This window comes from Alosa alosa, chromosome 13, assembly GCF_017589495.1.
Source record: "Alosa alosa isolate M-15738 ecotype Scorff River chromosome 13, AALO_Geno_1.1, whole genome shotgun sequence".
Classification (NCBI taxonomy): Eukaryota; Metazoa; Chordata; class Actinopteri; order Clupeiformes; family Clupeidae; genus Alosa; species Alosa alosa.
Window position 1 is genome coordinate 16,789,206 of NC_063201.1, and position 14,712 is coordinate 16,803,917.

Consider the following 14,712-nt stretch of genomic DNA (forward strand, 5'->3'; position numbering starts at 1 on the left):
TACATCAAATCAATACATTTTTGTATTGCACGTTTTCTGAAATGTTATGTATAAACATACAGTGGGGGAAATAAGTATTGACCGTGTCAACATTTTTTTCAGTAAATATATTTCCAATGAGGCTATTGACATGAAATGTTCACCAGACATTAACTCAGGAAATCCACAAAAAAATCCAAACAGAGAAATGAGACAGGAAGAAATTATTCAACACGGTAAGAAAAAGCAGTACATCAAGGCTAAGATGTTTCTTGTGTGACACCTTAGTTATGAAAAACCTTTTTTTATAGTATTGATATACTAACCCAGCTGCTATTAATTTTAACAGATAGGAGGTATAATTACAGACTAACTATTTCAGCTGGTTCCTTGCATTTAGCCATGATGTACTGCTTTTTCTTACCATGTTTAATAGGCCTACTTTTTCCTCAGTCTCAACAGTCTCATTTCACTGTTTGGTTTGGATTTCCCAAGTTAATACTAATGTCTGGTGAAAATGTCATGTGAATAGTCTCTTTGGAAATATACTTACTGAAAAAATTTTGACATGTTCTATACTTATTTCCCCCACCATATCTAGAAGACCTAATAATTTAACCAGTGTCAATGGATGGCATGCATGTGATTGCTGACATTACAAATAGCCTGTTGTATGATCATTTCATTTGTCGCCTATATGGCCGAAAAAATGTATCCAAATTGTATAATGAAACGTTTTATTGAAGACTGGTAGCTTACATGGTTTTACCAAATAATGCATTTCAGTGAAACAGATCAGGCTACATAATTGCATCTGCAAATTAAAATGAAAATACAAACAGTCAATGACATTAGTAATGGTTCAAAATAAGAACAAATACAGATAAATAAATGTGATACTAAACCCTATACTTTTGGCAAAGTGCTGTATAATTCCAGTAAACTATAAAAATCAATTGAAAGCACAGTCTAAACACGCAATGAAAACAAATGCCACAGAAAATACACTTCACACATTAAACAAAAGAGGTCTGCTACATTTTGTGTATAAAAGGTGTACAGAGCAAGTGGTTCACAGAGTCATTCTAACCCCTGTGCATAGAAATTCGCTTTTTGTTTATGGTTTTGTCCTTACTGGACTTTTCAAGTTCTCTGTAAATGCATTGTCATAATGTTTTAACCTGGAAGGCACGTGATCAACACAATTCAAGGCAAAAAAATAATAGAATCCCTGTGATAAACATATGCAAAATTGAGAGAAGATGGGGTGGGGGGCTTGTCCAGCATATTCGTGGAAAATGGAGACAATTCGCACAGCTCCCGTTCCCTTCGTCTTTTGAACTGAGTAACAAATAAGAATCGGAAACAGCATACACAGTCATACTACAACATCACACACAGCCACATACACAAAGACAACTGTCCTAAAGAGCTATATAACATAGTGTCTTGTGTATGCCACCAACTGATTGAAAAAGAAGAGCATAGGAAGTAACAACCAAACAATAGTGAGCACTCAATAGTCCTTTGCACTGGATCTAAGAGCAACAAAAAACAACAAGTGAATCTGGAAGGTGCATGGTGTCCATAGTCATTCCCGACTGCCCTTTCCTTCAACAGAATTCAGTCTGGGCAGAACAATCATGGCCCTCTGATCTCCACATATGATAAGGGATATTCATAAGGCAGTAAGGAATAACAACAGATAACAGTAGGAAAGACTGCTGCTCTGAGAACTGGTACACTTCTATTGGGTAAGGATAGTATTAAGATTATGAAACCAAATCAGACACACATAAAACTATGGAAAGATCACTGTACTGTAAAAATAACAATTTCACTCCATCTTCATACGTTTTAACAGTCAATTGAGGAGAAAAAAAAAAGATAATTTTCACAGTCCTCAAGCAAGCATTTAACTTCTTTTCTGCTTCAATGAAAAACACCTTTTTTCTCCTTTAAGAAGTTCCACGGATTACAAACATCTCACAAGGCATTGTCCACATTTGATAATTTTAAGAGGTTTTCCAGTATGTACAAGACAATTAACATCCATCAAGTAATCTGCATTTTAGTAAAAGGTGAAGAGTCCTGACCCTGAGAAGTGTACTGCAGATTTACAAGTTACAAGAAAGATACAATATTCAAAAAGTTTTTTTTTTCAACGTTTTTCATCATTCTGGAATCTAGAACTACACAACCATACAATGAACCACATAATTTAGAGATAAAAACTAAAACAAACTGTGGTTTACATACATACACAGAATAACATACGCGCATACACAAATTCATACTGATATGTAATATATAAGCCATCTTTTTTTTCCTTTCAAAAAATATTTTTGGAATTTTTTTTCCATTTTATATATATTTTACATTATTTGTCTACTATTCAAACGAGGCTGTTAGTGAAACACCCATTATTGAACTATACGTTTTCTTTTTTTCAATTCACAAAATAAAAGTGTAAGTACTAATCTATATAAATCACAGCAAAGTTTGCTCTACCCAAGACAGACTGTGTTACTAGCCTGAAGAAGTTATTATGGCTTTGAAACGACACTGAGAATCTACACTGCCATTTTGTGTGGTAACTGTTCTTCATGGCCAGGGACGATAAGATGTTCACCTGGCTCTTGGTAGTAGAGCACCAGTTGAGGCTTATTATGAAGGCAAAATTCCCATCTGCTTGTCTGCTCTGGCACTAACCAACAAATCACACGTTCTTCTCAACACTAGCATCAAACATGGCAGCTCCATGTTTTTGACACACACACACATACTCACACACAGACACACACAAAGAGTTGTTTGTTTCCACACACAGCTCAAAGCAGAGAAAAGTGGAGTGGGATTGGTGTTGCTCTTCTCTGACAAACCTCAAAACTATCTATCCAGTTGCGAGCAAACCTGCTATTAATAAAGTGACCTACGGTATAAAGGCTCTGATTTGCAAAGTACTCCATTATTACATCTTTGTGAAAGACATATTCCTGGCCATGGAGGTGGTGGTGGGGTGGTTTGGACAGCTGATTGTTGGGGCAGAAGGAGGGCAGGTGATGGGAAGGGGGGTGAAAGGGGCGGCTTCAGTAGTTGAAGTGCCTCTGACCAGGCTGATGGACAAGCCCAGTAGTGGACTTGGCGTGACGGGCCCGGCCCTCACGGAGCATGTTGAGGCGGCGCAGGGCGTTTCGGGAGAGGCTCTGGCGCTCCACGTTGTCCCGGACACGCTGAGCAAGGCGGCCATGTTTGACCTGCGCCAGAAGGCTGGCGTGGGCGGCCAGGGCAGCTGCATAGCAGCCAGTAGAGTGGCTTGGCCGGCGCTGGACCTCCGTCCTGACAACAGGAGAAACAGACAGTTTAGACAAGTACACCAACAAAATATAAGTTCCTACAATCAGATATTTCAAACCATGTATAACTCACACGAAGATATTCAACTGGAATTAAATACTTTTTCAGAAACATGGCTTTGGATAAATGCGTAAGCCAGATGAATAAATGTAAAACTCCTGGTTGCGGCCATAAGTATATGGTTGCAGAGTGTTGGCTGAATTGTATAGTCAAGGAATTTATCAACCTTGAAGATAAGCACAAAACCCATTCTAGAACATACTACAATAGATGTCACATTGAACAAGAAATGTTTCAAAATCATAAAAAATTCAATTCAGCAATAAACTATTCTCTGGTGTCTTACCTGTGCAGGGATGGCTCATGATGAGAGTTCTCCTTTACCAGGGGTCGGCTGGCATGGCGAGGGTTGTGGACAGCGTAGACGGACATGCTCGGGTGCTCGATCAGTAGGTTCTCCAGGGGACTGGTCTCCAGCAGGACAGGAGTGCGCCCCCCCGCGGTGAAGCACGGCGGTGGGGTGATGAACCAGCTCTCCTCCAATGCGCAGCCCTTAAACTCCCCATCCTCTCCTTCGTCAACGTCCTCCTCCTCCTCCTCGTCTTCGCCTGCCGCATCCAGCCGCAAGAAACCACCATCCTCTGGGTCAAGGTCGGTGTCAGCGGCCGAGTCCAGCGAGGAGCAGGAGTAGGAGCGAAGCGGACGTTCAGGAGAGGGGGCCTCCAGGTCAGCCAGGTCCTCAGGGCTAACCTCCACCAGGCCGTCCCCACAGGAGCCTGCATAGGCCTCAGCTACAGGTCAGGAAGAAGAAACAGGGTCAAGGGTCAGAATGGAGAGTACTAACTGCCACTCTGGTATTCAGGACAAAGAAAAACATCTCAGTCAGAAGCAGAGGCTCTAACCAATAAAGAGGTACATTCATGTTCAAATTCTGGTTCAAGTACTAAACCTGGTAGGTGACAATATTGTAGAGGACGGAAACTAAATTTGAAAGTTTCATCAATGAGAGCTTATGTCATATAATTATGGCACAATGACTTATAATAATGTCAAAAATATCAGCAAATCTACTCAAACAACTAAACAAGAGAGGAGGAAGCTTAGAGAAACATGGTGAAGAACTGCACTTACACATCCTGCCCTTAGAGGGCGCAAAGGCATCTAGCAAAGAGGTGCCCTGGAAATCTTTCTTAGGAAATCAAACAGTCAAGCGAACTCTTGGACCTTATCTGCCTCTTTGTCCATAGCAAGAGGCCTCATGGGTTTTAAACCACTCTGAACTTTCAGGTTGAAATTACAGAGCCCAGGTGGTTATTACTTTCCCTTACACAATCTATTTTCATGGTAGCAATCTGAACAACAACCTAGTCAGCTTAGGCAAACCAAACTGTACTGCTAACAGCAGTAGACTAGTCATCATATGGTGGGACATACCAGGCCAACTTTTGGGTAAAAAATCCCATTCTGATCCAAATTTGCTTCAGAGGAGAATGATCCTCCCATCACACCAATACATGAGGCCCACATCTTCTCCTGTTTGCTTCGCCCAACAATTTAGTGCTTCACTATGACCTGATCCTCCAACATCCCCCACACCCCGGACAGACAGATGGATGTCTTTTTTTTTTGCTGACAGCAAACATGTGGTGATACTGCCTGTAATCCTGACTGCATTCGCTGACCTCTTAAACAGCTTATGGGGCCTTGGTGGCGTACTGCCCGAAGCCACTTAACCTCTAATCCACTCAATCAGGTGTGGCAGCTGTGGTGACCAACCAACTAACCCCAAACACACATAAAGTTACAGAGCTTCTCTCCTATTGGGGAACACATCACAGTGGACCTGGACTGTCCTACAAATAGAAGAATGTGTAGGAAATTGTTGGTATTTGTGGGGGCCTGCAATAAGGGCTTGTGGTATGTAGGGTTATGTAGGCATTTGATAGCAAAGCCTATATATATATATACTACTGCAACAACTTGCAGCATTAGCCTCAAAATGTATTATTATTATTATTATTATTATTATTATTATTATTATTATTATTATTTTCTTTTCTATTGTTGTGTTAAATGTTTCAAATGTAAAGCACGTTGAGCTGCATTCTGTGTATGAAAGGTGCTATACAAAGAAATCGTATTATTATTATTATTATTATTATTATTATTATTATAATAAATAACCAAGACAGTGCATCGTCATGTCATCATGCAGCTGTAGAACACTACTGCAAATCTGCTATTCTATTTGGAGGAAGCCTTCCAATGTTTGGAGTGGCTACTGAAAGCTAAATTAAATGTCTATGTTGCAGCCAAAAGCTTTGGATTTGACCATTTCAGATTTATTTAATTCTTCTAAATTGCCAAAGGATAATAGCTGAGCTAGTCTTGAGGTCTAAACTCACAGCAAGAAACCATCAGGCTAAGGGAATCGTCACATTTGGGCAGCGTTTGTATTTTTATCTTCTTCATATTTAGAATAGGTGTTGCCAAAGCTTCTCAGACGCAGCACCATGTAGGCTATCATCTCAGCTAATGGAAACTTTCAAACTTTGACGTCAAGCGACACAAACAGCTGTGCCATTGGCTATGTGTTCCCAAATGATGGGCCAATAGTTACAGCCTAAAATAGCACCTCTCTTCTTCCTAAAGCTTGCCCTACCTTAATAAGAATACCTTAGCTAGTAAATTGACATGATGTGTGTAACATGCCAAGGGCAAGGACTACGGTGGCAAACTTTGCCCTGAGAATCAAGCCCACCTTTGACTCACAACACTGGTTGCACTAAAACTTGTCTAAAAGCCAAATAAGACTGGCCATGCACATTACGTAACCAGTGCATGGCCAGATAGATTATGTGTCATTTTATCCAGCAATTGGTCAAATAAAAATGGTTTCCTTTCACCAACATCCAGTTCCCAACCTGCTGCATAAATGGTTATAGCTGAGTCTATGCACATACATACCCCTCCTACAGCACCGTGCCATCAGCGTAAACAGTAATCCAACCCAGGTGGCGGTCTAGGTGACCCTTAGGGGTCCTTTTGTTTATACGGTCTGGAGAGGCTAGTCATCACTTATCCTTAAATTGTAAACCTTCCACTCTCCTTTCACCCCAGCCCCCCCATCCGAAGATATGGGTCGGCTAAGATAGCCGTGCACCTGAAATATTCACACGCAGTATAATATGAGACACCCTAACACAGTCCCTTGAACCTAGCTTCACTCAACACCCACATGCCCCCACACACACACAAACACCAGCGAAAACCTTCTGGCAGCAACAAGCCAGCCAACATCCAACATCTTTTTTTAAAAACAGACTCTGGCTGTTTGCCTGGTGTACATTAGGATCCTGGTGTCTGCCATTAAGTCTGTCTTTGGAGGCACAAAGGTTATGAAGTCCAGGCTAAAAGCTGACCCATGACGTCAAACTTAGCTGAAGTCCCTCAAGACCATGTTATATTTATAAGCCTTATGAGGAGAAGTAAACTATGAGCACACTGTTTGCTAGTCTATTTTGGAGAGCCCCCATCCAAGACATGAACCGTAATAACAATGACAAGATGTTTTCAATTTAAATGGACAGTAGAGATAAAATACAGATAAAGACTAGGCTACTGACAACAGTGGCGGTTGGTGTCTAAAGTTGTGAGGCATGGTGCTTCTAGAGTAGGCCTAGTGCTCAAGGGTAGGTGATTCATAGGATGCGTGCAACGTTCAAAATATGTTGCATCATTTCTTTTTAGTAGTTAATGTGTGTAGGGGCGGGGGAGGTAGAGGATAACTCACCCAGACAATTCACTAAGATCCACTCATCGTCATCCTCTTTCTCATCGAAGCCTGGCTGAGCCATGCCTCCTCGGATATCCTCCACGGAGTCTCCGAACAGGATGCTGGTGAACCTCTGGAACATGGTGGCGGTAGCGTCGGCTGTGGACCTGGGGATCGGGGGCTGCGCTGGGCAGGTCAGACCTGCGGCGGGCGGCGGGAGAGGGTGGGGTGCTTTGGTCATCAGCTGCGGGAGCCGCTGCTTGGAGAAGTTTCCCGGAAGGTGCGGACGGGCATGAGGGGCGAGGTGCTCATCTGACAAGGAGGGCACTCTGAATGTCACTCATAGTTTCCCAAAGTGTGCAAAACAAACACAAAATATAGAAAGGCCTAGGAAAAGAACAAAAGGCAGACAACAATTCCCACATTATATCATGTGTAATATTGGCATAATTCACTCAAGTTATAACACAAGTGGGTATATGGAGGCAATATTCATTATTCTCACATCTACAGCCATTTTATCCAGAGAGCATACAATGTGCTGAATATCCTCTCATGTTATTTTGGCATTCCAAATGAATATAGACATGGCTTGAGGTGATTAAAACTTAAAGCAGCACAGGAATTGTTCCCCTAATCATTGTGCCATCAACTAGCCTACAGCAGGAAAGAATGCAAACATTTGCTCAGAGCGGTGTTTGTGCGCAGCACATCTGATGTCAAACAGTAGTAGCCTACCTGAAACTAACAAAACAACGGAACTGCCATTTGAAGACATCGTTTGTAGATGCTTATCACATATAACATAGGTTGCTCAGAAAAAAACAAACCAGCTGCTTTAACATGACACGATCCTGCCCGTAGAACAGAACAAAGCTGCGTGTGCTCGCAAATTACGTAACCATGGTCTTTGGCGTTTTTTTGTTCTGTAGAAATAGGCTAGAGCTATATAATAATGGCCAGGTGTTGTAAGAATTATTATCGTGCTATAGCCTAACATGAAATCTGATTGCGTCATGTCCCCCTATACTTTGTCATAAGTTTAACGATTTAAAGCGGCCAACAACCCATCAAGTAGCGCTCAGTCTGGAGACGGTTTGTTGATCGCCAGCAAGAGGAGGGGTTGAGGGCTCTACGTAACCTTACACCGACTGGGCGGACGCTACCACCAACGTAAATTGTAACGTAGCAAATATTGAATGTCGAATAAAACCATTTTCAGTGGAATAGTCGGATATCCTCTGCATTGCAAAGTTTCAGAAATAGGCCTACCCTACATTTTCGGTAGGCGTCTGTAAATGATGCGATCTGAATAGCATGCCAAAAATAGTCTATTTTAAAAACGTCTGGTTGCATAGCGCATTTAACAGTTAATGTTGCTCTATACACAAAGAGTTGTCGAATCCCGACAGTCTATCTTTATCAAGCGACAGTTTGCGAAAGTCTAGACCTACTTTCAAACGAACTTTTTGTCCTTCCTCCGTCAGACAACAAAGAGCTCAAACTCACCTGCGGCGGCGGCAGGAAGAAAACTGTAAACAGCAAAAAAAAATATCTTGACATACAAAACTGCACTCTGAGGTAGATATTTTCTTCAAGGTATAAAAATATATTTGCTTTTCTTCGCAGAAGAAATTAACGTTTCTGGACCCTGAATTCGGAGCAACGTCGTTCTTTTCACTAGCTCCGTCTAGGTCTCAACTACACCCTTTGTTGTTATTGTTGTGGAGCATTAACAGCTGATCGAGTGTAACGTCAGGAAGGACGGCCCACTGGGCGGGTGATAGAGCAGTCAAATCAGCCAATGAAACTCTGTTACTGGCTCTGACTGACTGTCACCAACGCACGTGACTCAGCCTAGACGGAGACAAGACTGGGCAAAGACCTGTCTGGAGGAAGAACTTGTGTTGGAGTGACAGATAGCCTACTGTTTCAACCTCTTCATTGAAGAAATGAATATCATTGAAATTCTCAAAGTTCAAATGGAAATCCTTGCAAATGTAGGGTTATTTCCTGAATCAGTGACAATCACAGGATGTTATTCCTCCTTCAGAATAGGCAACCAGACCAGACTTGGTTGCCTATGCCTACACTAGTAGGCCTAGTAGCCGCTTAGTTTTTTTCTTTATATGGATTTTTATTCAAACCATCTTGGCTGTAAATAGCAATTACTCTGTATTACCACAATATTTTTTCTCCTGCTCTCCCATGTGACAATGTGATAGAATACATGAGCTATTGATATAAGTCCTACTGCATTTATTTGTCACATACATGAGCGATGAGTATTGATTAAGCCAAATCAGTTATCGCAGGCCTGCAACCATTTGGTGAGATGGCAAATACGAGCAGTCTGGCATAGTTCACATAAGGTCCATTCGGGAAATTAAATATATTGAACAAATGTCAAAGCCAGTGAAGCATCCCACAGATATGGGTTCTTCCTAAAAACCTGAGTCTTGGGAGCAGGAGAAAGGGGTCTCGACAAAAGAGATTACAGATTGATCCCCATTCAGTATTTAGGTCACCCTAAAAGCAACAAAGCCCTCACCCCCAAATGAGATGAGGGGGGCACCAGAGGGAGAAGCAAGGGGCCTAACCAATGCATCGTCAACCTCCCAAAAACAATGTAAAGGACAGGGTGAACAAACACAAAACCCTCTCTGCAGCTGCAATCAGAGAGGGCAACACTGACAGTAATCACTTGCTCCCCTAATAGACTATGGGTTATGGTATTATACTTTAATTATTGGGCCTTTCAGGAGTCAATGCAACAAAAACTACTCAAAAGAATTAGTCAAATGGCAAAATGGTAAATTGTAACATTAAAGGCAAAAAATACCCTAAAACTTTTTGCCAGTCTCGTAGGCATTGTTGTGCCCATTTATCTTTATTGCTGTCAGAACTGTATGAACTGTGGTGTATGAATGCAAGAAACCTCATCCTCAAGAGGATTTATTACGGAGCCTGCAAAGCAAACTAACACAAAAATACATGTCACTGAAAGGGAAATGCATGCCGGGGTATCTCTTAGATGCAGCCAAAGGGATCAACACTTCCTGTGTCTGAAAAAGTCAGAGACTGTATTTAGATCTGAGCAAACACATTCACAGGGACACGGTCTGGGAGAGGGTGGAGTGAGCTACCCATGTCAGAGCCACAACATCTGCCCCCTGAACTAACTTCAGACCTAGAGTTTTAGGCCTCAGCTAGTGTTTGTGTACAGCGAGGGACAAACTCTTCCAGAAAAGCAAATATTTTCCCTTTTTTTTCCAGATGATGTAAGTATGATTCAGAGCGCTCACATAGCGTCATACTTTCCTCACTCCGAAAATAGAGGAGGAAACAAGGTCACACCTGAAGCACTGCATATGGTGTTATAACACTGATATGTTATCAGGTCTGGAAAAAAGCATTTTCCAAAACAGCAAATTTCGTCTGGGTATCATTCAAATAATACCATTTCTACTTTGTACTTTATATCTATATAGATACAAAGTACAAAGTAGAAATGGTATTATTTAAATGATTGTTAAAACTACTTATCTGCATAAACACAATCATCTCATGTGGGAACAGGTTGTTTATCAGTCAAACATGTTAATGGACAGCAACACGGCCATTAACAAATTATTAACTTTGCCAAAACAAAATGTATTTTCCATAATTAGGCTTTTTAATTCGGGTCCATGCCCTGTAACAACACGATATGCACCGTCTCTTGGGGAGTCCGCTGTGACTCTTATGTAATGTTGTTAATGTTTATGCCATGTTCAGTACTTCATGTGCAAGTATCGCAGGTTCAGTGACCAATCACTTCATGCCACCTCCCATTTGGATCATTTGTTGACGTTCAATCACTGCTAGAGACTGTGATTAAGCTCTGTTGTTTCCTCTGTGTATTTGCAAGCTAACAATGTTCCCTGTAAATGTCCTGTTAATGAAGATGGTTATGTGTTTGTGAGTCAGTATTTTTAAGAATAGGTGAAGCCAGTGTAGTAACTCTGACTGCACATGCACATTTCATGAAGGTTTTAGTTTAATTTGTTTATACTCTTTATTAATTATACTCTTAGTCTTCTTACACTGTATTGTGGTCATGTCAAAGAATATTAAAATGTGTGTTTTAAAAAAAAACAGCAAAGTCTACAGCACCCTTGCCCTTGGACCATATGGCCAACAGTGTGTTAAAGTGCTACATACTGTAAGACAAGTCTCACGCAACATGCACCCGGGAATGTCAAGTTCACAGCAAAGTGGAGAAAACGTTTGCAGATCCTGTGGCCAGTAGCAACACCCCAATAACAACTTTTTAAAGTAATCATGCATCTTCCAAAAACTAAGTAAACTGTGAACTGCTTTAAAATGAAGCTGTAAGAGATATTTGCAGGAAAAAACTATGCAATAAACATGGTTAATTTGATCAGTTTTATGACAACCACATTGAGACGTGAGTAAGGCCACAGGATTGGGCGAGTAGGAAAGGGCGGGTGTGTGTGTGTGTGGGGGTGGAGTGACATCTGGGTGGAGGATTGCATCAGCTGAACAAGACAGACAAGGGGGCAGGACAAGGCAAGGTGAGTCACCTAAGTTTTGGTGTGGAACATCCTGTCAATCAAGTCTAAGGTGAGTGGGCACTTGCAGTTTAATAAAGTTCAGGTTTCCTTTGTTTACGATAGTGTAATGCGGGAATTATCTGGCATAGAATAGACTGATGCACCCTGTGCTGAAGATTTGAAATCAAGATATAGTGACACTGTACGTATTCTGCTTTCCTTGAATTTCCCCTGGGGATCAATAAAGTATTTATCTATCTATCTATCTATCTATCTATTCCCTCACATAGATGCGCACCCTGTGGGTTCCATCAGATAACCCACAGGACTTACATTTCACTGAATTTGGCTGAATTTCAATTCAAATCAGGAATGGCACAAACGCCTATTATGTGTGGAATGTGAATGCCTGATATTTATCTCCACTCCATCATCACTAAATAAGGGAACACTTTTCCAAAATGATTTATGGTGTATGTATAACTGCTTTGGTAGAGAAAACAGGTAGATATTGCTGTCTAATAGGAAAGAAAGCATAAAAAACAACCCACAATGACTTCTTGACTAAAGATCTCTGAGACAATGCAAGACAGCCTCAATGTTTTCAGTTGTATTGGAAGATTCATACAAATTATATGACAGCAGTTGTTTTCTTCAGGTGACAAAAAAGATTCATCCACTCTAGAAATGTCAATGGCATGGCATGTAGGATTTATTTTGAGAAATTCAGCTTAGTTTTCTACTTTTGATTATGAAAGACAATGTCCAGCAAAAATGAATTTGTACCCGATAGGACCTATTGAACAAAGTGCACAGTGACATGATTTATCAGCAATCTGAATACACTGGAATCAACTACTCTTCATGCAAGCTAGTCTAAAATGTATAAATTGGTGTTATTCTTTGCCATAGTCATAAATATTATGACATTTGAACGTGGAATATGCTCAGTATCTGTTCCATATCAAACCTCCTGCCCTGGCACAAGACATTAGTTAACAGGCACACCAAAAGAAATATTTAAAAAATGTCTAGAAAGAACCTGAGAATATTTTGTAAAACTGGCTGACCAAGTGTTTCTCTGCATGACACAAAGAAAAAACACTTTGAAACATTTATTAATCTTTAGAAAGTCACATTAGCCTTTAAAAAAAAAGAACACTAGCAAAGAACTTCCTTGGGCCAAACATATGTTGGGAATCAGTCAGGCGTTGAATAAGAATGGACACTGCATTGTTCTCACAGTATTTGTTATTAGCTGTGTGTCAAGGAAAGCTTTCAACCCAATTAGAAATTACAAGGAACACATTTGGTTCCTTGGTCACATCAAAATCTTATCTCATAAAAAAGTTATAATGACCAGATCTTAATACTGTGAAACCACAAAATAGGGCATCCCAACATAATCTTTCTCAAAACAACATGGATAAAAAGCTGAAACATCTTACAAAACATTCAAATGAAAATAAATTTTAAATGATTAACTTGTCAAACCCACATAAAGGAATGCATAATGATTACTTCGCGCCTCAGACCATGGTCCTTTTGGGATACCTCGACACACCTTCCGCAAAATATGACCCAGTTGGCTGCTCAGCAAAAGTCCCTGTGGGCAACAGCAAGAGAGCAGGACTGGCCATGGAAAGCCAGCTGCTTTTGATGGCAGCCCTGGCTTGTGTTTGTATAATAGTCATCTGTGCTACAGTTGACTCCCTGCTAGGGAAATCTCATGCAAAACAGGGTCCCAAGCCAGATGGATGCTTTTTAAAAAGATTTTTGTCCAAGTGCTGTGAACAAATCCGAGCAGATGAAGAGGAACCAGGTTGCTATGGTAACAGGGGGTGGCTTGACGGATGGAATTGAGGCCTCTTCATTCTTCTTGTAATGCTCTAGAGCCCATGCAATGTCCTTCATATTAATCCTATCCCCCTGGACAATATGTGCTGCAGCCTACGGGACACGTGTCTCTGTTGCATTGTCCTCAGGCTGTTGGGACTAAGAGGGGGACTACAGAAGACCATCCATAACTGCGTTGACATTCAGGTCCACAGAACACATCCATAACTGCGTTGACATTCAGGTTACCCCACAGAACACAGAGGCTGACTAGTTTTTTTTCTTCCCAATCATGCCAAATCCAGGATGGTGGATAAAATGAATTCCCCATCATGAATCCCATTGCTAGATATCTGGATTTAGTCCCTTCCCACTAAAAATGAGGTCTTCAAAAAACAGGAAAGGCAGGTCACCACAAGTAAAATACACGCCACTGTGCATGATGTCAAAAAAGTGACCTATAATGAGCCCAACATCCTCATAATGTTTCACAGTGCACTGTACATAACATGGTTAAAAGCAGAGTTTGTAAAATTCCAACAGGGTATATACTTCGTACACATACCTTGTGTTCACAGAAAACAAAACACCTATACTAGATTCCTAAACTTTTAAAGGGGTAAGCTGTAAAAAAGCATGGGTGCAGTTTTTTTTGTTTGTCTTTTGTTTTCTGTCAACAGAATACTAGTAGCCTTTGTTCTCACCACACTTGCGCAAAAAAAACATACATGATTTGTCGTAAAAAAGAGACGCAATGGAAATGGCCTCATCTTGATATGACAGAAAAAAAGGAATGTCATCTGTGATCTTGTCTACGCCAACTGTTTAAAAGTTAGCACTTAAACCTTAAACTTAAATCCTTTGCCAACTTTGGCTTTGGCTCTGTCAGTGGTCCTTTAAACACCCCACACACACACACACACACACTATTACAAGGATCTTTTTCAGGCTTTTTGGCCAGGCCATTCTATGGGGCCAGCTGGACTGAGAGTGTGGGACTGACAGCTTCACTCCGTCGGCTTTGCCTGTGACCCAGAACGCCAGCCACAATGGCAGAGCTTCACCAGAATCACTGATTATGAGCAAGGACAAAAGGGACTAGCACCAACGAGGACTTGTTTTGATACGGCCCTTCTCTCCTCTCTCTCTTTCCCTCCCTCTCTCTCTTCTCTTCTCTTCTCTCCCTCCCTCCCTCCCTCCCTCTCTTTG

The 14,712-nt window shown here is 41.1% G+C and overlaps 1 protein-coding gene across 1 annotated transcript; it reads right to left on the minus strand.

The window, feature by feature from the left end:
• Window positions 1–699: 699 nt before the first annotated feature.
• tp53inp1 (tumor protein p53 inducible nuclear protein 1) lies at window positions 700–8,839 on the minus strand. The gene is made up of 4 exons (XM_048260532.1): window positions 8,621–8,839; window positions 7,130–7,498; window positions 3,683–4,127; window positions 700–3,318 (listed from the first exon to the last, which is right to left on the minus strand). The coding sequence occupies exons 2-4, from the start codon at window positions 7,350–7,352 to the stop codon at window positions 3,069–3,071; spliced, it is 918 nt and encodes a 305-aa protein (XP_048116489.1). The 5' UTR covers window positions 7,353–7,498; window positions 8,621–8,839; the 3' UTR covers window positions 700–3,068.
• Window positions 8,840–14,712: the final 5,873 nt, after the last annotated feature.

What these genes read in the sequence shown, in the direction of transcription:
- tp53inp1 (XM_048260532.1), bottom strand. Translation starts at nt 7,352, where the DNA reads ATGACCAAAGCACCCCACCCTCTCCCGCCGCCCGCCGCAGGTCTGACC. An exon ending in GATCTTAGTGAATTGTCTGG is followed by an intron (nt 4,128 to 7,129) that starts GTGAGTTATCCT and finishes CCTGACCTGTAG; the next exon opens with CTGAGGCCTATGCAGGCTCC. An exon ending in CATGAGCCATCCCTGCACAG is followed by an intron (nt 3,319 to 3,682) that starts GTAAGACACCAG and finishes TCCTGTTGTCAG; the next exon opens with GACGGAGGTCCAGCGCCGGC.